Below are 24,940 nucleotides of genomic sequence, written 5' to 3'. Positions count from 1 at the left end.
GAAGTTATCATCAACAAACATTTTATGATTCAATTTTGATCAGATACTTTAAAATATATAAAATTCATAATATTTTTTAATCAGTGTAGCAGTAGAATTATTAAGTTTTTTAAGATAAACAAGCAAGTGAGACTTAATATTGTTGTTGGATAAACAGAAAATTTGTTGAAAAAAGTCCAACGGAGCTTGTTATTAAAAAAAAATAATAATAAGTTCAATAAACTGAGAGTGTTTAATGCAATATTAAATAAACAAAGCATGTGTTTATATTATTTGCTTTTAACCTTCAGTATTAAATTTATTATTCACAATTTAAATGGTATTATTAATCAGTTACAATAAATGGCAAATTTATTTTATTTAAAATTTTAAATAAATAAAATTTTTAGGTATAACCCCTTTAAAAGTTCAAATGTTTTTTCTTTCAGATTTTCATTATACTTATAAAAGGCGCCGGAGTTGCTTATAGCTATTAATTTATTCATTTATTCTATTTTTTTTTTCTGTGCCTTGTTAAATGTTTAATTTCTTCTATTAATTTTCTCCTTTTGTTTCCGATCTCGTATATCTACTATGCCGAAGTTTTCCTTGCTCCTGACTCGTTGTTTTTATGCCGCATCTAGTCGTCCTCTGTTTGTTTCATAAACAACTCTTTTGGCCAATCTACTTTACCCCACTCTGCATATATGGCCATAATGCAGGTATGGTAAATTCTCTCGGATTATTTCGTTTCTTATTATGTATTTGTTCGTTTTTGCCTTTTTAACAAATCTCCTAGGTTGGAGAAGCCTGTTGAAGGAGGCCAAGGCCCGATTTGGGCTGTAGCGCCATTGGATGGATGGATGGAACAAATCTCCTAAGAACTTCGTTTCCTCAGCAATTAGTTTGCTGTTGTATTTTGTTTGTCTCGTCTAAGTTTCGCCTGCATAAGTTAATACTAGCAGTGCGATAGATTTATAAAAAAAAGTATAGTTTCCTACTTTTCCGCCAAAAAGGTTTTATTAAAACCTTAACAGAAAGAAATAATTCATATTATCCTATAAGATATATGAGACGGTTATATACATGGCGCTCACCAGCAGATAAACTGGAAAAAGTGGTAAAAAACCAAATCGATTATATAATGATTAAAGAGAGATATCTTAACACCATCAAATCAGTTAAAACATAGCCAGGAGCAGATGTCACATCAGACCTTAACCCAATAATTACTAATGTCACGTTTACGCTTAAACGTATTAGAAAGCCCCAAAGAACTCCAAAATTATATATTAGAAAACTGAAAGAAGCTGATATATGTTTATAAAAAACAAACCCCAACAGAAAATATACGACAACTTTAATAAATTAGATACTAACACCTACGAAATAAACCAACAATGGGAAACATTAAAAAACTGCCTCATCATTCCATACAAAGAGATATTAAAAGAACCGATAAGAAAGAGAGTCAACTGAATGACCGACGAAATACTCGGCAGGATAGACCAAAGAAGACAAGGCAAGAACAGTGACAGTCACAATTACAAAATCATTAACAAGGAAATCAGAAAAATGATAAGAGAGGCAAAACAAACTTACTATGAGGAAAAATGTAAAGAGATAGAAGATCTTCAGAACGAATACGACCTATTCAACCTACATAAAAAGATTAAAGAAATGGCAGGGCTGCAAAAAAGAAACCATAACACAACTCTTTTAGATAAAAATAGAAATACTATGATAACGACTGACGAAAAGCTAAAACGATGGAAAGAATATATGGAAGAGCTCTTCGACGACGAAAGAGGAAACCTACAAGACATATCTTTCGAGTACAGAGAAACAAGTATAGAAATTACAAAGGAAGAAATATTGTATGCACTAAAGAAAACCAGAAACGGAAAACGCCTGGGGCCAGATTAACTGCCTATTGGTATCCTTAAAATAATAGAAAATAAGTACATGGATGTCCTCTTAAAGCTCTTTAATGAAATTTATCAGTCGGGTGGCATACCCAATGAATGGTAAACCTCAACAGTTATTTGTCTCCCAAAAAAGAAAGATACTAGAGAATGCACCGACCACCGCACTATAAGCCTGATGTCTCACACACTTAAAATGTTTTTAAAGATCATCCATAGACGCATTTACCAAATACTTGATATGGATATTGAAGAAACCCAATTTGGATTCCGTAGAGGCGTAGGTACCCGTGAAACTCTCTTTGCATTTAACGTACTAATCCAGAGATGCTTGGATGTGAATCAAGATATATACGTCTGTTTCATCGATTTCAACAAGGCTTTCGATAAAGTCCACCACAGAGCTAATGGACGTCCTCAAAGCAAAACAATTACAATACAATAACCTTCGAATTATAACAAATCCATATTATAAACAGCAGGCACACATACGCATTAATGAACACACATCAGAAGAGTTCGAAATTAAAAGAGGAGTGCGACAGGGGTGTGTATTGTCACCACTACTATTCAATGCATACTGTATAGGTGTAGAGAAGAATTCTGAAGATATCATGGACCGAGCTTGTAACAAACAACGAAGGCGTGAGAAGAGTCAACAAAAGAATGGAAATATTGGAAACCGTCAAGACACGAAAGCTGCAATACCTGAGGCATGTTATGCGTAATGAAAGATACAACATACTTCAATTCATTATACAAGAAAAAATCCGGGGCAAGAGAAGTGTAGGAAAGAGAAGAATCTTATGGTTGCGTAACTTGAGGGAATGGTACGGATGTACATCAATCGAACTATTCAGAGCGGCAGCATCTAAGATTAGAATAGCCGTGATGGTTGCCAACCTCTGTTAGCCATGATGATTGCCAACCTCCGTCGCGAAGATGGCACGTAAAGAAGATTGTATAAGAAAGTTAACATCAACAGAAAAGAAAACAAGACAACTACAAACCAATGCAGAAGTCCGAATGGTGACCTATTTATAACAAGGAAAGATCTATTGAATCCATGGGTGGAATACTTTAACCGGGCACTTAATATAGAGGAAGAAGAAAACCTAGAAGGCGAAAGATATGAGGTAAACGGAACAGACGAGAAGAAAGAAACACCAATGATTCTTGAAGGTGAAAACAGGTGAAAAACCTCCAAAAAAAGACTCCATAAAGTTGAAATGTTGTCAAAAATTTATTATAAATCAACAGTAGGGGTTGTAAAAATAAATCTTAAAATATGTATATTTAATAAAGATTTTTTCTAGATCACAGTTTTTTTTAAGTCTTGGATACTAGAAATGCATTAAAACCGTAAAGTTACTTATATCTACCGTTATATGGGTAATTGAACATATTCATACATTATAAGATCAAACAAATTACAGAAATAGTTAAATGTAAAGGAAAAACATTTAAAGGCAAATAAATTAATCAAGAAAAAAACATGTATAATAGAGATCCTAAAGCCGATAGACGAAAGAAAAAAAGCCAAATATGATCTGGACAGAAGCGAATACAGAAAAAGAAGTAATGGAAAGATGCGAATAAATTGAGACTCTGCAATTAAAACACACTAGTTACAATGCACACAAGAAAGTTAAAGAACTCACAGGTGGAATACAGTGGAGACAGAAAGGAATCTAACTGAATCTGACGGAAACATCGTCTTGGACAAACAGATTAAAGTGAGAACGTGGAAAGAATACCTAGAGAAACTGTTTGAAGACCAAAGAGATGACACCTTTGAACTAGAAGGGGAGGTAAATTATGGGCACAGAATATTGCAACAGGAAGTTCTTTCTGCAATATCACAGCTAAATGATGGTAAAGCACCAGGCCCCGATAATATACAAGCAGGGCTACTCAAACTAATGGACAACGAATCAATAGCAATAATCACAAAGACACTCAAAATCATATACAACTCTGGAGAATATCAACAGAATGACTGAAGTCTGAGTTTGTTGCACTTCTGAAAAAACACTGTACAGAATACTGTACTATAAGCCTCATGAGTCATTTCCTAAAACTGTTTCTAGAGTTAATCCATAAGAGAATTTACAAGCTGTGTGAGAGTCAAATTTCCTCCAAGCTGTTCGGGATCATAAATGCTGTTGGTACGAGAGAGGTTCTGGTCTCGGTACAAGTCCTATTCCAGAGATACAGAGACGACATATGTCATTGCGACGTATACACATGTCCGGTTGATTACGAGAAAGCGTTGATACAGTACAGCGCGCCAAGATGATGCAAATACTAAAAAAAGCAGGAATTAACAACAAAGATCTGAGAATAATTGGAAACCCCTACTGGAATCAAACCGATAATCTTAGAATTCAAGGTGAACCCACCGTAAAAATCATGCGTGGGGTGAGGCAAGACTGTATTTTGTTTCCTGTAATCTTCAGTTGCTACTCTGAAAGAATATTTAGTGAAACAAAATCACATACTATAGTCAACAATATGGACTTAATATAAACGTAAAGAAGACAAAGTTCATGATAATTAGCAAAAAAAAAAGATAACATAAGGTAAACTCCACGTTGACAAAAGCCACAATCTCTCTCTTGGTACAAAAGTAATAATGCTGTGACTTCTCTGTTCTGTTTCATGGTGTTGAATCGTGGACCTTGAACGAAGATATCTGCAAGATATTGGAAGTGTTTGAGATGATGTGGCAGTACCGGCGAATACTCAAGATCTCGTGGACTGACCGATTTACACATGAAAAGTGCTCAGAAGAATGAAGAAAAACCGAGAGGTACTGAACACCATCAAATCTCGAAAGCTACAGTATTTCAGATACATTATGCGAAATGAATGCAGATATGCGCTCCTATAAGAACATCCTGGTTGAAGAACTTCAGAACCTGGTTCAGCACAACATCTGTGCAACTTTTCCGCGTTGCTGTAGACAAGATAGCCGTCATGATCGCCAACATTTGTCACGGATAGGCACATCAAGAAGTACATTACACAATTACTGATATATTTTCAAAAGTATCCTGAATTAAAAACAGAGCTTATCAAAAAACATTTGTTTTTATTATTTCTTTGTCACATTTTTCTGACCAGAAGAATCTTTACAGTTAGAGTTCCTAGAGTCATTTGTAAATACAATCGCTTGAATTTAATGTATTAGAGAAAGTCCCAAAAAACAATTATTAGACTACATTAGAAATGGTATAATGGTATAATAATTATCTATTTATAAATGTTGTTAAAAATATTAATGACCCCTTAATGATGTCCAGTGTCTTATATAAAACAAATCAAACTTGAATAATAAACAGTGAACTTCTTTGTTTATTAATGCCCAAGAGCAGCTTTGAAATTATAGATAAAATGATAAACTGATAAGATTACACTTTCTAATTAGCAAACAAATTGTGGGATTAGGTAATTTTGCTATATGGCCATTAATAAATGTCATTGAATATTCTAGTTTAACTATTATATCGATAAATTCCTCCTTTTTGGAAATAAGGATTTTAATGTCAATTGATAAATAATTGTTAAGTGACGATTCTAAAACTATTTTTTTTTATTTGATTTCTTAACAATGAATTGGTTGATATTATTATAATCAACTTGTTGTCTCTTCGTCTCTTTCGCGACCCTTCCCTGCCTCTTTGTGTGTCCACGTAAGTTGGAATCATATGGGAATCTTTTTTATTATTAATTTTACTAAAAAAAATGATTGTTCATAAAAAGCTCTGCATGGCCTAAAACCTTAAGATGCAACCATCAGATCTCAAATTCTATCAATCTTATATGCGGTATGTCAAAAAATATGAATTTCGCTCAAGAGTTAAATTACCTTTATATTTCACAATATCGAAAATTTTTATTATGAAAAGTTGTTTGGAATTAAATACTATGATTTAATATGTCTTCTAATTATTGACAAAAAAAAATTTATTTATTACAAATGTGATAACTCTTCCGTTCTGATAGAAAAAAAGTTATTGACTATTCAATGTTTATTGTACAGCTCTCAAAAGTTTCTCTATGTTGTCATTTTGTAACCCTACTTTATTGAATATTTCAAGTAGAAATAATTTTACCCTGCGATATAAGTTTCTGATCATTTCATATGTGACTTGATTGAGGAGCTGAATTATTCGATTTTTTTTTAATGCAAACTCTAGTTCATTAGAGCTAATTGGATTATTGAAAAGTGAGTTGGGGGGTTTTTTAATGCTACATAATTCTTCAAAATTGTTTCATACGTAATTGGGTGCATATTTTTGAAAAAAAAAGGTTCCTACCAATCGAAACTTTCACATTTATTACAAGATACTGGAATTCTTTTCATTTTTTTTGCTTGTTACCAAAGGTCATTTTTGTAGGGGTATTTTTATTCAAATTACTTCTATACTGCATCCAATAATTTTTTAGGTTAGGTTATTTTTTCTGTTAAATGTGTTTTTAACTAGTTTTTCGGTCCACCTAATTAGTAAGATATACCATAAAAAATTATAAAGATATTATATTTGTTTATTAGCAAAATACATAATTTTTTAACGGCTTATTTAAAGACATTTTTGCAATATTGTGTTTTCTCATTTTTCTTAGTATTTTTAATATTCAAGAATCCATTGCACTGTGTTCAATAACTGTAGAAGCATATCATAGTTAGCAATGTGTTTAAACGTTTGATATCTGTCATAAAAATTTAACAATAACTCCTTAACTAACAAACCGTCCTGAAATTTTACACACTTATATAGACACATAGTTATTGTGTCGTTCATTGTAAAAGTTGTGTAACTCCTTTAAATTTAATTTGTAGATATTATGACATTTGTAAATTGAAGTACAGGAATAAAAACAAAAGTCGTTATTGAGTTATTTACATTATTTATTGTTCATTATAAGACCAAGTTTCTAATCATAAGTATAAAACAAAAAAACTAAATTGGTCTCTGTGATAAAAATTAGACAAAAATTTTTTTGGGAGTTACTTCACTTTTATTGTGAGCTAATCATATATAATTTCACCTTTTAACCGTGTTGGTATATCGGTAGGGAGATTTTTTTGCGCTTGTTATGGGACGTTTTGAGCTATATAGTGGCATTGTATATTTTTAAAATGGCATGTCATCATAATTAAGGGTTTTTTTTTTAATTTAAACTGTAATGAATGGTTTCTTTCAAATCTTATCCATTTAATATTAAGCCAGCTGTACTCGTAACCACATGTAGATTTCTTGTAATAGAATTTTCCAAGGCAACTCTACTAAAAAAAATCACAGTTTTTCATTCTCGTCTCGCAAAAATGTGGCTGTTAGCGTTTTGCGTTTTTTATGATATCTATCCATTGATCTACACTGTAAATTTGTTGTTGATGACGACTAGCGGTTTCAATGACTCAAAATTCCCCATCATTGGGTAAATACGAATGTCCTGACACTAGAAATGTATGGTCTATTGTGTTTATACTGAGATTAGGTTCTTGTACAAGCTTTAAAGGAAAAAGGGTCATTTTGATGTTTCGGTTCTGTCCGGTACAGAGTACATTGTGACATGATTTTGTGTAGCTGTATGCGTTTTTAAAATCTTTATATGACATGATGCAATGTCATATAACATGTAGCCTACATCGTCATTGAAACAATGTACACTGAAGTTATAAACATAAAGATTTCCTTTATAGTATGCTATAGAAGTACTAAGTTTTGGGAAGGGTAAGGCTTTCTGTAAATCAAAAGTTAGTATGTATGCTTCATAGTTCTTTTCGAAATATTTTTTAGATTTTCTCTTGCTACACCTGCCTTTCTTTGGTGAAGTTCTCTTTGTGTTTCAAATCCCTTCCTAGCAGTTTCATCGCTAGCTACCTGTATTTTTAAATTAAGGTTATCACAAGTTTTGTAAGTATCTTGCTGTGGCATTTTAAAATATAAATTAAATTTTGTGTTGAAAACTTTATTATAGTATTTTAATTTCTTAGATTCTGTCATATCAATCTCAAATTTTTTTTTGTAAAAATCATACATTTTTCGTATTGTTTGTCCTGGATTTAAATACTTTTTGTTGGGATTATTGTTTCTCGTGTAATGGCTTTGGTAGGAAAAAAACTTTCGATGTGAGCTTGTTGTACCTCGTTTATCAGTACATTGAGACACATCATCTTTCGAAAGTCAACGATACAGTCTGTCGTCGCTGATTTGAAATGTTTTTAAAAAGTATTTCTTATACACATATCGGGTTTCATTAGTTGATTTTATAAAATATTTAAAATGAAATTTTTTTCGAGCTCGTTAACAATTTAGCGGACGTTTTCTTTTGACTGTTAATTTTTGTACCAATGCATCCAGATATGAATTTTGAAGATCAAATTTTTTTAAATTTCAAAAAAGAGTTAAGATATGAATTTTAAAGATCAAATTTTTTTAAATTTCAAAAAAGAGTTAAATATTTCTTTTCTTTCATCCTATGTAAATAGCGTTAAATATTTTTTTGGACATCTGCAGTCAATATTTTCAAATTTTTCTCATTTTTTATTATACCCGTTTTAGTTAAATACTCTTTACCATTATTTCTTTTTTTTTATCACATTTTTCTTTTATAACAGTAAAACAGTAAACTTAAATTAATCAACGAAATGATACAATATGTAACATAACCTCTTACAATTTTTCCACAATAAAAGTGAAGTAACTTGGGACTTACTTCATTATTATTGTGGCTTGTGACTTACTTCACTTTTATAATGACATATTTACAGTTTAAGCTCTCGATTAAAAATAGTAACCCCATCTACATGTTGAAGAAGTAAGTTATTGGAGATAATTCGCTTTTATATTGAAAGTTTAAACTAAATGTGGTTGAATGATACAATAAAACAGTAAGTAACACAATAGGGTAGGGACTTACACCACTATGGCTATTATGAACGAAAGATATGTTAATTACATTCATTACTGCAAAAATTATTAACATTTATTGAATAGTGCAAAAATGGTTCTTTGCAATCATCTCGGTAAATGATTGATGGATTTAAACTTATAGAAATTCAAAATAACCATCTTTTTATCGATATTTAACACGATAGTTTCACAATACAAAACTTGCTCTTAATATGATCAAAAAATGCTACTGACAAAAAACTACATTTTTGGGCGCTTTGGCTTTTGTTTAAAAAAATAGGGACGATCTGACATTACTCAATATGTATTTTGCATTAACATGTCCCTCCTATGATTTAAAACGAACAGATGCTTGTAATTTTTTTCCACGCATTTTTTTATACTGGGATGTTAGTTTCGATGATCATCTATGGTTTAGACTATTATATTTTTATTTCTATTTCATTTTCAGCAAGCGAGAAATCGAGATCTTCCTAGATACGATGCCAATAACCAAACTCTCGATGGTAGGACGTCGACTATTAACGATTCTAGTTGTTGTAGCAGGCTACAGTAGTCTCTAGGAGCGCGCTTTTTAGCTCAACAGTAAGAGATGTTTTTAACTATTTTGCAGAGATTGTTGATTTTTGTAATGTTTAACGAAATTACTTTTCATGATCAGACAAATGATACAAAAGAAAGACTTGTGGCGCATTGAAAATAACATTAACAAAGCAAGTTATTAAATAAATGAACAAATAGTTCCTCTGCACCTAAATTTTCACAAACAATTATTGAATTTATGTCCTTATTTCGATGTATGCATATTTTCCCCTAGTAAATTATTTTAACATGTACACATTTTGAAATAATTCACTTACGAATGATTTATTAGTAAGCTTTGTGAAAATTGTCGCTATGTCAATCTGTGTAGACCGTTTTTTGTCTGACTATGAAAACAGCTTGTGCAGCTACTACTTATGTCTTTTAATGACTGATTTTTTCTTCATTTTTATGATTTATTGATCTACTTTATACCTGACTAGTCCTTATTAATTAAGTAATAAATGAATAAATATTTGTTTTTATTATAAATAAGAATAATTTTGAGATACGGTATTAAAACTTTATTATTATTATGTTTAGGTTGTATATGAGGACCTTTTTGAGCACAAATTTTAAGATTATTATTATTGAGAATATTTTTAGAAAAGTCAAGAAAAAAGGAATTTTATACTGTACATTTTTATGTTGTGGAGCCTTTTCTGAATATCTTTGTTTTTTTGTTGCTTATTGTTAGTGAAATTTGGATTCTAAATGTTGATTTATTTTATTTTTGTTTTGTTTCACGGTCCTTGAATTTTATTTTTTCGCTTTGATTATTATTTAACTTTCTCCTCGGTAGTGCTTTTATTTTAATTTCCTATTTCAAGCAATTGTTATCTGCTTGTATTACCATATATGATCAAAACATGGTTATTTTTTATCCGTGGTATTACTAATTTCGGTTTTACATTATCTTTAAATCATCAATGCGACTAATAATCCTTTAGATGAATTAAGTTAGTAAAAAACAAATATTTTTTAGTTACAACTGGATAGACGGGTTTGATAGTTGAAATGTGTAGTATGAGATATTAGAAAAAGACTCTCATCTAGGGATTAATAAATTTTTTAGTGGAACTATTTTTAAATAAACAATCAAAAGTTCAAACTCATTATTTTGCTCACAACTTAAAAACTAGTCTATTTAGAGATTTGCCGTCAACATACAACTTTTTTGGTGAAAAAAGATAAACAAAATGAGATATGCTAAATTAAAATCGGTTAATAAACAAAAAAGTTATAGTAAAATGAACAACAAAATCGCTGTTTTTGAATATTTTTAATAACTTTTTTATTGTTTATTAAAATTTGTTTAATTAAAAATAGGTTTTGCGAAATTTAATTTGTTTCTACGATTTTTTTTTTAATGAGCTAAGTTCTAAGGTTGGTCCAGGTAATTTGACTAAATGGATCTCAGTAATCAATGGCTTATTTTCCTTGTTAAGACGTATAATAATGACCTATGAAAATAAAAGTTTAAAAAAATTACATTTATTTATACAAAATGATTTAATAATAAATAGAACTTTTTAACCTTATAAACATTTACAATAACTTCGTAGAATTTAGTTCAAATTAAATGGCTAAAAAGTATTTGGAAAGCTGTTTAAAAAACACAACTTAAAAAAACGGGGTAGTTATTTAATGAAACAGGACGAACGGGGTAGTTATTTAGTGAGACAGGACGATTCAAAAATTCCCCAATTTTTTGTGGACTTATCCGAAAAACTAACTCAAATTTTGATGTTTTCTTTGCTGAAAGCTAATAAAAGTGCCTAAATATATATATATATATATATATATATATATATATATATATATATATATATATATATATATATATGTATATATACATATATATTTCAAATTATTTTTCGACCGTACTGTTTTAAATATTGATTTATAGTATCAGCAATCGGTCTATAGGAAATAAAACTCTATTTGTTCTGTCTCAATATTTCGTCACGATTTTGTGACTTCTTCAGGAGAAAACTGTGAATTTATTAGAATAATTAATTATTATATGTAAACAAAGTGAATATTTCAATACTTACAACTATAAGAGTAAAAATTTTAATTTTTTTAACATATCTAAATAAATGACATTTTTGTATGATTTTTATTTAGGAGTTATGGTAACCGCGATATTTTATAGAGTGAATTGCCATTGTACAATTTTTAGTGAATAAGTTAAATTATTTTAACTTATTCACATATCTTAACATATCTTTGCTCCTAAGGATCTAAGGACCTTTTTTTTAAGTTGTGTTTTTTAACCAGCTTTCCAAATATTTGCTAGCCATTTAATTTTAACTAAATTCTACGGAGTTGTTGTAAATGTTTATAAGCTTAAAAAGTTCTATTTATTATTAAATCATTTTGTGTACATAAATGTATTTTTTTAACTTTTTTCGATAGGTCATTAGTATACGTTTTAACGAGGAAAATAAGGTCTGATCATTGAGATGCATTCAGTCAAATTACTTGGACCAGCCTTAGAAATTGGCTTATTTTTCAAAAAAATCTTATAAAAAATATTAGTCTTTTTGTAATATCTCATACACATTTCAACTGTTAAACCCATATATACAGTTGTGTCAAGTAAAAAACTAATTTAATTGGCCTACTGAGTAACTTTATTTTCGATATTGTTTACATTTTATTTACCTGATTGGGTTATTATCTGTTTGGTTTTCCCGGAAACTAATGAAATTTTCGCTTTGTTCACTGTAACTTTCTCCTCATTATTGTTTTTACTTTAATTTAAAGTGTTATATAGTATTACTAATTACCGTTTAACATTATGTTTAAATCATCAATGCCGTCTACAATTCCCGAGCAACTTTCTTTTCGCTATTGTTTTCATTTGGATTTACGTGCTTATGGGTAGTCCTTATCTGCTTTTGGTTTTACCAATTTACCTGCTTGGTTTATTATGTGATGGGCTTTCTTAAGGACAACAAATTACTGTTATTAAGGTTTACGTTGATTACAATAACAAAAAAGAATTACTGTTATTGAAAAACTTGACAAAAATATAAATGTCATACTTGCCATTAACATTCCATTTTAAAATATTTCTCTCTAGTTTCTAAAAATAATTGTCTTATAGTTGTTCATTGCTCTACTGATTTGTAGATTTTACAAAAATGTTTGACAATTTTTTAGAAAAAGCTTTGTAGGTTTCCTAGTAAATTTTTTAAGAGCACGACAATTTCCTGGCGTAAATTTGCTCTGAAAATTATGTACGTGTCTCTCACATCATAGTTCAATATATTAACTCTATTTTTTCCAATAATTGTTTAATAGTCTTCAACCTCTTTTATAATTCCTTAATGTCATATTGGTTGCTGAAATATAAAAATGTTCTTTTTTTATGTATACATATTTACATCCGTAAAATGTGCAACTTTTTAAAATAACAGATTGAATCGTTCTAGTCCTCAATCTCTTCCAATCTCAACCTTGGCATGGCCAAGCAGACCAGCGCACTCTCTTCAATATGAATAGTCTAGTGCTCTAGTGGTTTCATGGAGAATATCTCGGCGCGACCCAGAAATATATATACTCTGAGGAAATCTTTCAAGAAGCAGTAGAAGATGTTGAAGCCGGAATTCGAATTAACGGAGAATGTACCAATAACATCAGATACGCGGATGACACGGTGGTGTTCGTTGACAGTTATGAAGTTAATGAATTTAACAGGAGTTAATGAATAGTAGTGAGTCAGAGATATGGACTTTCACTGAAAATTAAGAAAACAAAATATATGATGATCTCTAAGAAGGAACAGCAGATTAAAAGAATCAGTGTGAATGGTCAACCAGTAGAGCCCAAGTAAAAACATACACCTACGTTGGTACGAACCTCAATGAAAATTGGGACCATTTCTTAGAAATAAAATCTAGGATAAAGATAGCAAGATTTACATTTCAAAAAATGGCCAAGCTATTCAAATGCCACGATTTATCATTATCCATAAATATCAGGTTACTAATCTTTCCTATACTATTGCACGGAGTTGAGTCGTGGACGCTCGCAGACACTACCTGTAAGAAAATTGAGGCTTCGAAATGTGGCTTTATCGTAGAATCCTGAAGATAACCACGTTACTAACCAGGACGTTTTATTAAGAATTCAAAAAGGAAAAGAGTTGTTAACCACAATAAGAGCAGCCAAAATTGAATACTTCGGTCACATCATGAGGAACAGCGAAAGATATGGGTTGCTGCAATTAATTCTTCAAGGAAAAGTAGAAGGAAAACGAAGACCAGGAAGGCGAAGAATTTCCTGGCTGAAAAATCTACGTACTTTGTTCAACACAACAACCACGAATTTTTTCAGAGCCGCAATTTGCAAAATACAGATTGCCATGATGATCGCCAATATCCAAAACGGATAGGCAGTACAAGAAGAAGAAGATTGCTAGAAAAACTAAGTTTAACGTAGAGGTTAAAAATAAAAAATAGATCTGTGACTTAAATTAGAATAGTCGGACTAGTGGATCGGGTCGGTCAATGGATGAGTAGTATTGTAAGAGGTGAGAACTTACGACTCGTTTTTACTCATTCCATTGATCTTTTTAGCGGAAGATGTTGCACAGTTGCGCAATTTGCTATGCTTGCTATATCTTAAGGAATATTGGGCTTTTATTTTCTGCCATTTAACATCAATAATAACTCAGTAATAATAACCTTCAAACTGTTTTTAAAAGGTTCTCGTCATGTCAATACTTATTTTATTTATTTTTCTTTGTATGTATTATATATATATATATATATATATATATATATATATATATATATATATCAAATTTGCACGTGACAGCTTAAGAAGCAGTTTAGTACAATATTATCGTTTGTTCCGTTTTAATTTTAATAATTTTACACCAGCAAGGTGGTCATATAAAGTCCTATTTTAGAACAGTTCAACTTTAATTCAAAGGGATTGCCTGGCGAACAAGAGATTTTACATTCTCATTCGGGACCCGTACCTGATGAATAATTGATATTTTAAGTAATTATACTTTAGATGCATGCTGCACAATGCATAGTGCAGAAGCTTTTGTAACAGACATTCTTTTGGGATATAATTATCCACAGTTTTTTCCGCCATGCTTAAAACAAATGCTGTGCGGCTGATAGCTCTTAGAGATTTTGGATGTATTGTATCATTTTTCTGTATACTTGTAATTAACTACATATTTTAACATATTTCTTTCTAGTTTCCTCCAGTAACTGTCTTCTAGTCTTAAAGTTTTCTGGATTTATTGATTCCTTTATTTGTTGTAATTATTTGAGTTTAACTCTTAGATTAGTTTATGACACAATATGGTTAAGTGTACACAAGTAAAGACTGTTACAGAAAAAGTTTGACCCAAGTTACAAAAAATGTATGTTGTAGTTGTGTAACATAATGAAAATAAGGTATAATCATCATAATACATATAATGTGATACATCATTCATTATTACTTGTTTTGGAAGAACATGGACTACAGGTCCTTTGTGTTATTTAACTTCAATACCTTCTTCTCTTCTTTTTGTGCCTATCAATGACCAATGTTAGCTATCATCATGGCAATCTTTATCTTGTCTGCAGCAGCGCGGAAGAGCTGCTCAAATGCTGTGTTGAACCAGGTTCTAAGGTTATTTATCCAGGATGTTCTACTAAATATACAGCTGTTTGTATCGATAGTAATAATTATGTGGTATGTTCCGATTTACACTTCATTTAAAATTCACATTTTGTCCAAAAAATGACTGCATTGAAGTTGAATTGTTATATATTAAAAAAAATTAATAGGATTTCTGTGTATTGAGCTCCTTGTAAATCTACTTGGTATTTTTATTAATAAATAATATTTTTATTAATATCGACAACCCACTGCTATTTGCTTTTGCAATATGTAAATTTATTAATTTTTCTAACCTAAATAAAGAAATAATAATGTAATTAAGAATTATGGTTGCCAAATTGACGATTTAACCGCCGAATTTTACAATTTGATTATTCTAAAGCGTGACGAACTGCTTCTATATATGTTTATCCTGTGATACCTTTACACTACACTTTGTTTTATCGATGATTACATTTTTACATCAGTTATATTTTTCTACAAATGGTACATTATTTTAGTGACACTATACTTAAAAAGGTTAGTTCGATTTTTAATTTGCTTAGGAATGGATCTGTGATCTCCACTTACGTCGTGTTTTGACCATATTATTTTTTACAATTTTGAAATATATGTTTATTCTAAAAAAATTTCATGTATATTTTCTTTTGTGACTAATATTTTTATGAAACCGTATTGGATTTATAATCTTTAATATTTAGATATATAATAAAGGTTGTCCCACAATTGTTTCGTATTTCTATGTCTTAGAAACTACTAAAGAATTTTAAATTAAAATTGCGAATTGTCTATTAAACAACAGTATCTTTTGAGATAATCTTCAAGCAAGTGACATAATCAATGAAGGTGTGGCGTCATGCTGTCATTCATGTCCACAGTTGGTATTATTTCCAGAGTTACCATGTGCAATTTTCACAATGTTCGAGACTTCTTCCGTGGTGAAAGGTTCATAGGGAATATTACTGTAGTGTTAACAGTTGTTCGTCATGTCTTCAATCCATCTAGAATTGTTATTATGAGTAGCTGGCGTCGAAAGTTGGTTTCCCCAACACTCATGAATTTCTTCTTGGCTTGGGTAGGATTTATTTTCATTTTCTACAGTGGAATTTAGTTTCCTATAGAAAACCTTCTCTGCATGCTTAAAAAGTATATTGTCACATTTCCGGTTGTTACTAACTTTGTATTTCCTTAGGTGACCTGAATAAACGGAGAGATTTTGTTTTAATGTGTCCAGGCAGTGTTGAGCTATTGTTTTCTGGATCATGTTGTGATTTCGAGTGTTCAGAATTATTTCTTCGTCTCTTTAATTACTTTTCGAGTTCTTACTTCTCGAATGTATTCCTAATTTGTCCAATATCCCTACGCAATAATTAAATTTTGTACTTCCACTTAGTCAGAAATTAGTCAGAAAAATTAAATTATTTGAGAATTTTTTTACCAAGTAACAAAAACAGAATTTGTTTAATTTATTGTTTTGTATTTTGAGAAAGATTTTCGAGGTGGAAATCAAAACCTTAAAATAAATTTGTTTTTAGTAAAATTGTGGCTTATTCCCAATAAAAATAGAAAATTACACTTCAAAGGAGTTAAGTCTTCTCATCGTCTCTCGGTCCAGTGTCTATATTTGATTCATTTTACGATCAATATAAAATCTCTGCTACAAAGAATGTGTTTCATTTTCATAAAGTTGACATGTACTTTTTCAATTCTAACTTTTATTTCGGCAGTCTATTATTATTTTCTGAGGTTCTTGTACTTCTTTATGCTGTAGGACCTCCTTACCATTAGTATTTCTTTAGGATTGTTATTATTACTAATTTTCATGACCTTTTTTTGCTAGTGAGGGAGAGTCCTCATCAGGAGATCCATTTTCTCCGCTGCATTTTAATATCTTATTCATTATTTTTCTAAATTAGCAGCTCTTATGACTGACGACAGGCAAGCGTTAAATAATAGAGGTGACAATATACATCTTTGTCTGACTCCCTTCATATTTCATTAATTTCGTTAATTTTCACTGTCGATTGGTGTTTGTAGTTGAGGTTTGATATCAATTTTATATTCCTCTAGGTTTCTGTTTTTTTTTAATTTCCACCAGTTTTTCATGGTTAAACGTAGCGATGGTTTGTTATAGACTACTAAGTAGACATTAATGTTTAAGCATCTTTGAGTAAGAACGTTAAAAGGAAATAGTACTTCTTTTTTACATACTTTTCAATTACAAATCAATCCCCTTAATTGGTAATTTTTAAAAATTAGATCAATTGCCAAATACTGTGACAATAATTTCCTAGTTCGAATTATATTTGTGTAAGCATCTAGGTGCAAAGTTACAAGGTGTAAGGTAATTGCCTTTTTGATGAATTGTAGTTTTATTTGTGAGCTTATTAATTGGGGTTGAACTCTCCTGAAAACGTAGTCTAACAGAAAATTTACCTTAATAAAGAACGTTAAGTCATTGTTTGAAGTTTCGTCGAGTACACTTATTTTGTATCTACCAATGAATAATTTACTCCACGACTTAAAATTATTTCACATCGTCGCTCGAGAACTTCGGACATATGACAGTCGTATTTATATTCGAAATTATGGTGTATTCGAATTTATACATTGGTCCCTCGAGCCTGATACCCATATTTATTTAATAAGTGGATAATTGGAGATTCAGGATCTATTTCTAACTATTTAAAAAAATACTCAAATATTTAACATTCCAAAATTATATATATATATATATATATATATATATATATATATATATATATATATATATATATATATATATATATATATATATAATCCGTGGCTAGAGCACCATCATTCTATGCTGGTTCAAAACTGAAATAAATCCGACAGATGTGAAAAATCGTAATATTTTTTTGAAAATAAATAGAGATCACGCCGTTTGCCTTAACAGCATTTCAGTCGGTGTACCTCTAAGGCGCTCCAATAATACATGTTTCCATCCAAAATTGTGTAAGAGTTCAAGCAGATCCTTTGCAATGGCGAATTCTTACTACATTCAAAAATATATTTTATTAACATAATTAATAATAAAATATATTTCATTATTTCATAATCAGTTACTAATTTTCTGGAACATGCAGCTATTGGAGCTCTTTAAGAGGTTATGAACTCTCATACAAGTTTTGTTTTACTCCAACTTCTGTTTTAATTCAATATGTTTGTTTATTGAAATCGTTGGCTTCCACGGACAACGTCAGAATTTACTAATCTTCTTCCCGGTTTGGACCGTATCATTTTTGGGAAACCCGGCGTAAGGTACATTTAGTTAAAGTTGAAGTTAAAGGTACATAGAGATTAATTTAAAAATTTCGTCAAAATCGATGCGTTTTGATGGAAATCGGGGTTAATTAAAAACCTTGGTACACTGGATAAACACACGGATCCTACAAAAAATACAGGGTCCAATCCCGGAAAATGATTAGTACATTTTTGATTATGTTAATTTACGTATTTCTTTTATTTACGTAATTTGAAAGATTAACCTTTAGTTATGTAACTATAAAACTATTTCAGCGTTTTCTGTGAATGGAAAACAAATATAAATGTTTATTTTATTTTGAAATATGAATAGTGTAATAAGTTTCTATTTTCGTTAAGATTATCGTGATTATTTTTCTTAATATTGTTCTGAAGCTATTATTTTGTAGCATTTTATATTAGATACTATTTTAATGGGAATAAGCCAGAATTAAAGGTTAAAATAAGTTTATTGACGTTTCAATTTTCACTTCGGAAATCGTTCTCAAAATACAAACATTAGTAAATTAAACAATTTTTTTGTTCTTTTTTGTTTAAACAAACAAAATTTGTTTAATTTACTAAGGTATGTATGTTGAGAACGATTTCCGAAACGAAAATTGAAACGTCAATAAACTTATTTTAATCTTCAATTGTTACTTATTCCTATTAAAATAGTATTTAATTATTTTCTATTTAATATTTTCTCTTTTATTATACGTAATACCATTCAAAATACTAACAAAGACTGGAATAGACATTTAATTCGCTAGTACAGCCATTAGTCTAGAGCTACAAAGGAGGAGCAAGTATACTATAGTTTAATTAACTAATAAAAGTACTCCATACCACGTGATCGGTGACGTTAACTTGTTTAAACAGAAATTTAAAATTATGATTTTGAAATTTCTCTTCATTATTGAGATTTGTTGAAATTCTTGGACCATTTCATTGCTATTATGCTTTCTCATCTGTATAGTGCCCAAAATTAAGTTAAGGTTAGTAGTGAAGAAGTGAAAAAACATGCGGATATTTTTTCACTTTTTCACTGCTAACCTTAACTTAAAAAATGACATGACATCACAAAATGTTAACGAAAATGGTAACTAAAATTTTAATTGTTTCAGTTAGTACTTTATACAGCTTGTTATAGATCATGATTTAGAACTTTTTATATTTTACGTTCACTTTCGTTATCCCCTACAATTGACTAATAACTAAAATCAAAAGAATTCGGAAATATTAATTTCTCCTTTCTTTTTGTTTATCAGTTCAAACATTCTAATTGACAGAATCAATTTTATATTCCACGAACTGAGATGCAAAAAGAAAGTTTTACTGTTTTGTCAATTAAGTTTCGTGAGATCTCTAATATGTGTAGTTTCCAATGTGTCAACTAAATTTTACTATACAGGGTGTTTCCAAAGTAATTTAAACATTTTTGTAAACACTGAGTTTTAAGATTAAAAGTTCTGATAAACATCTGTGATAAATTTTATCGTTATTGATATACAGGGGATTGAAAATTTAAAAACGGAATTAAAAATGTTTTATCGAACAAAAACACTAAAATATTTTTTTTATATTTCCACATATACAAAATTTTTTTTTATGTTGTGAAAAAGTATCGAATTGTAATAAGAATATTGAATTATTTTATAACTTCTCTGTCACTCAGTACATGCTAGTACTCTGTGCCTCAGTAAATGCCACCATTTTTTTCTGGCCAACCCCTATTTTACCCATTAATACGTCATCTGTGTAGACAATAGTATGCTGTTTAGGATGAAGGATTAATCATGGTTTTATTATTTCCCTTCCTCTTATCATAACTTCCAAAAGCAGATTGAACAAATCCGATGTGAATGCATCGCCCTGTCCTTTTTGGCGATGAATTCAATTGAAAAAAAAATATTCCGATAATGCTCTCAACCAAAAAAACCGCACCAAACAAATGTAATTATTCTATCAATCTTCAGTCTTTGATCGAATTAAATTTTGGTATTAAGAATATACAGAATTTTATTTTATCAGAATGTGAAGAAAATCTTCAGTCCTTGACTCAATTCTTATAAACAAGAAGATACAAATATTTCATTCTGATAGAATTTTCTGTGTCATGACTCATGACCTAATTCGATATTGTGTATTGAAGCACTTATTTTTGATAACGATGGATGATCACTATTTTATTATATGTTGTATGGAAATGAAACATTGTTGGTGACATTCCTAAAATTATTGGTAGAAAATAAAAACACGTTTAAAGGGTCAGTGGTTAGGAGGTCTTTTTATGGTGGCAACACTTTACGTCACAAATGGCACCAACTTTAAATGTTGAATTTTTAAGGTAATCGTTTTCAGTGGCATGGAAAAAAAGATATCGAGCCAATACAGTCAATAAGTACAATTACTTCTCTATCATTTTAACAAATGGAATTTCTTAAAATTAGAATTTAGTTGACACTCTAATTTTTAAATAAATTTAAATTAGATATTTTTTTATCAGGAAAAAACCTGAAAAGTGCAATATTTAAATTGTTTATATATTATATTTTAAAATGTAAATTATGTAAGGTTATAAATTGTATGTTCTTGTTAAATTATAATATATTCTTCCATCACTAGATTTTTTTAATAGTATTATTTTGCATTTATTAGCTTGTTTTTTATTCTACTAGATGTATATTATGTTTCTAAAATTTTTATATAAAAATGTTTAAATAGTATTTTTTTCAAAATTATTTTTTATATTATGTTTATGATATTTCGATCGATCTCTAGTTATTGAGTTTTTAAAGACCTCTTCTGAATATTTCATGGTCCCTTGTCTTCCGACACACAGAAATGTTTTCGTTTTAAAGTATTAGTTCTTAGTTTACTGAATGATTTTTGTTTTGTTTGGTACGCAGCACGATTAGTTTTTGATGTACTCTTCTTTAATTCTCAGGAATAAAATGAGAACACATCACAATCAATTGGTCTTTTGTATTTTTCCAATAATACAATTGATATATGAATAAATGCCGTTCATGTTTACACTATTTTTGAAACTATACCGAAATTGCGAAATTCAAACAATAAATTGTAAGTTTGGGATTATATTTTGCAAAAAACTAAGTTTTGTGTTCTATAAATAAAATATTTCTTTTATATGTATCAATTTTTATCATTCAAGCTAAAACAAATCCAAAACGTCAGAAATTAGAGATCGGTTGGTCTAGACAATTATGTAGCTAGCTTTACATTAAACTAGAAAAGTATTCAGGCACTAGTATTGTCATTATTTAAAGCACTAAATTGTGGTGTAGGTGATTGTGTATTATTTTCCTTTTTATATTGTTACGAAAACCAAAGACAACTTGTAATAAAATAAAATATAACATTATAGGCGTATCTCATTTACTTTTCAGGCTTACATTTTGTGCTTGTGGATAGTATAAAATGCTGAACAGAACAGTAGTGCTATCTAAGTACCCATTGAAGTAAAATGTGCCGTAATATATTGTTTAATAGGTACAGATGGACACAAATAGCAACAACCTTTAAGGTCATTATATCCGGTATATCGAGGAATGACTGTTAAGTTGTCTGAAAGTAAGCGAAGCGTAAACACCTATTTAGTTAGCGTTGGACACCAATTTTAGTCGGTTTGCAACGTTGCCAGATAACTTCGTAATTGGTGAAATATTTTTTGTAGAGTTTTGATATCAAAAACTAAGAGCTGAAATAATTTTGTATTAAAATAAAAAAACTTAAGTGCCGTAAAAAATTAGATTTTGAGTACACAAACTCGTTAAATCATTACTCTGTTTTAAAATTTACTTAACAGAAAGCAGAAGGAAATGCATTCTTATTGAGTTATCCAAAGTACAAGAACGAGTACCTGCTTTGACAGGTAAATTGATGGTATTGTTTTCCAAACATAAATATATAAAGATATGAAATAATCGAATAAGAGAAAAAAAGTTTATATAATAATAAATGTTTATAGGACTCAGTTTATCCAGCATCAGCAAAAAAATTGCTAAAGAGGGTCGTGAGGTTGAAAATGGAGAAACCCTTGGATTCTCCACATCTAATAAACGGCAAAAAAATCCTCAAAAATACAGCTAGATGCATGTGATCAAGGCACCTTACGGACACAGATACATAATTTTCATCTTAGCGATCAACAAGTTCCCACAATTAAGAAAATTGGTCAGAAATTTGTAAGAGAACTGAATTGTGCAGTAAGTAGAGAAAGTATGAGAAAGGCATTTCATAAACTTGGGTTTCACTGGAAAAAACTATCGACAATAGAAAAATATCGATAGAAAAACTTGAAATTAGACATTTAATGCTGCAATACCTGAGGAACATTAAGGAAGCTAGAGAAGCAAATAAATTGATAGTGTTTGCTGACGAGACTTATTTATTAACGAATCATATTTCCAACAACAATTGGTGTGATACCAGTAATAATGGGCTTAAAAAATCCGTATCAAAAGGGCAACGTTTAATTATTGTTGGAACAGGAAATAAAAAGGTTTTGTTCCTGGATCTTATTTGAGGTGGAAGTCGACGTCAAAATCTGGAGACTATCATGATGACATGAACTTTACAAATTTTAAAATGGTTGGAAGAACAACTTTTAAGTAACGTGCCTCCAAATAGTGTAATAGTGTTGTATAATGGAAAATTACATAAACCAAGGACATGATGTATTTAGACTCCCACCGTACCATCCCGATTTGAACCCTATTGAAATGGTTTGGGAGGCTTTGAAATCCATTGTGGGAGCCAGAAATGTAGACTTTTAATTTGTTCAAACATTTCCTGTATAAGAATGGAAAAAAATAACTGAAGAAGTCATTGCAACTAAAAGTGAGTTATTATCAAAAAAAACATTAATTGATGTAGTCGTGGATAATATGGTTCTCAATGTAGACGAAAGTTCAGACAGCGAAGATTTTCAATCAAATTCTGAAAGCAAAAACAGAGATTTAGATGATATTTGAATAAAGACGGGTAAGTATTTATTTCCGTTGAAAACAATTTATTTTATCTGATTAGCTTTCTAATTTAATAGACTTTTGTTCATTTTAATAATTATGACGAATACTTCACCTAATAATATATTTTATCAATTACCTGATTTTACAATTAAAAAACAAACCTCTAAAATAATAATCGATTAGGCAACGACGCATAAATGATCCTCTCTATTGCTTCTCTTGTTCGCGGTTTTAGATAAATAATTATGTTCCACTGTACATGACCTAATGAATAAAACTCAAGTTTTTTACGACAAAAGTATTTTATATCTCGGTAAAGGTATAGAAATGTGTGATTAATACATAAACTCTGTGCTGAACAAAAAAGTGCCACTATAAGTTTTAGAAACGTTTTCATTATCATCCAGCCTTCTGCGTCCAAAGTTAAACCTGGACCTCCCCTAATTTTTTCCAGTTTTGTCGGTCTTGAGCTACCTGCAGCCAATTCCCAGCAATTCTTTAGACGTCGTCTGTCTACCGTATAGGTGGTGTACCTCTGCTTCTTCTGTCATCTCGTGATCTCCACACTGTAATTTTTTCTTATAAAGTTAACTAAATATCGAAGATTTCAAACAGCACTAAAAAACTGTTAATAACTGATAAAAACTCAGCTCTTCACTGAATAATAAGAACAAAAAATGGAGAGCGACTCAACTGACGAAGGTATTATACGAAGAAGAAGTAGGAAAGAGGAGGACAGCAAGAATACCACAACCTACCATAAGAAAAATAGATAAAATTTTAGAACTGATACAGAACATAAAAATAGATTTGAGCGGTATAAAAAACGACATGTAAGAAATTTCGGAAGGAACAAAAGGAAATTAAAGAAGAAATAGTATGGAATACTGAAATATGGTATGGAACAGTAGGAGCCTTTTTATTGGTTGTAGCTTTTGTTTTTTTTTTTTTTTCTTTAATTGAGTATAGCCCACGTGTTGCTTCATAAGGTATATCTTTCTATCTTATAATATGGAATAGCTTTTTGTAGACGGAAGTCTTAACTTTACCGGCCCTTGGATTCCAGGTTAGTTTCTAACTACATGGAATAGACTCCAATAGTGTTTCTTTATCTTCAATTTTTTTTTAGAGACAATTTAATATCTCCCTTTCCATTATATTTTTATATTAAATAGTTTTATATATTTAATAGTAATAGTAAATAGTTACATTTTTTTAAATATTACTGTATCATTCTAATTTAACAAAATTGCTTAATAGTTTCATTAACTTTGTAGAGAGTGCTCTAGGAACTTAAAATCGTAGCTTAAACCTTTAAAGGTTAATTTTTTATATTTTTTTTTTCTCTTTATATAAAACTGCCTTGTCATTTATAAGTAATTATTGTTTATTAATTTTGTACTATATTAATTTTGGTAATTTTGTTTAACAATATATGTTTTGCTTTTAATTGTATGAATTTATTTATAACTCAACATATCTTGCATTACACCCATCGTTATTCTTATTCCTAAAACCCGCTAAGAATAACCCGTCCTACGCCAGATTAGTTTGAGTCCTCCTTATGCGTTTTTACCTACTCCCAGAGAAGTCTCTACATAGTTTGATTTTATTCGATTTTTGTTTTGTG

At 30.0% G+C, this 24,940-nt stretch overlaps 1 protein-coding gene across 1 annotated transcript in view; it reads left to right on the top strand.

Moving 5' to 3' along the window:
- LOC140432377 (ras-related protein Rab-30-like) overlaps nucleotides 1–21,701 on the top strand; it is a 33,213-nt gene extending 11,512 nt beyond the window's left edge. The window contains exon 5 of the mRNA XM_072520232.1: nucleotides 9,279–21,701. Coding sequence (XP_072376333.1) covers nucleotides 9,279–9,383 — 105 coding nt within the window. The 3' untranslated portion in view covers nucleotides 9,384–21,701. The remainder of the gene's footprint in view (nucleotides 1–9,278) is intronic.
- Nucleotides 21,702–24,940: the final 3,239 nt, after the last annotated feature.

This window comes from Diabrotica undecimpunctata, chromosome 1 (assembly GCF_040954645.1).
Source record: "Diabrotica undecimpunctata isolate CICGRU chromosome 1, icDiaUnde3, whole genome shotgun sequence".
Taxonomy (NCBI): Eukaryota; Metazoa; Arthropoda; class Insecta; order Coleoptera; family Chrysomelidae; genus Diabrotica; species Diabrotica undecimpunctata.
Note: the sequence above shows the minus strand (reverse complement) of the source record. Positions and strands in the feature narration are given on the sequence as shown.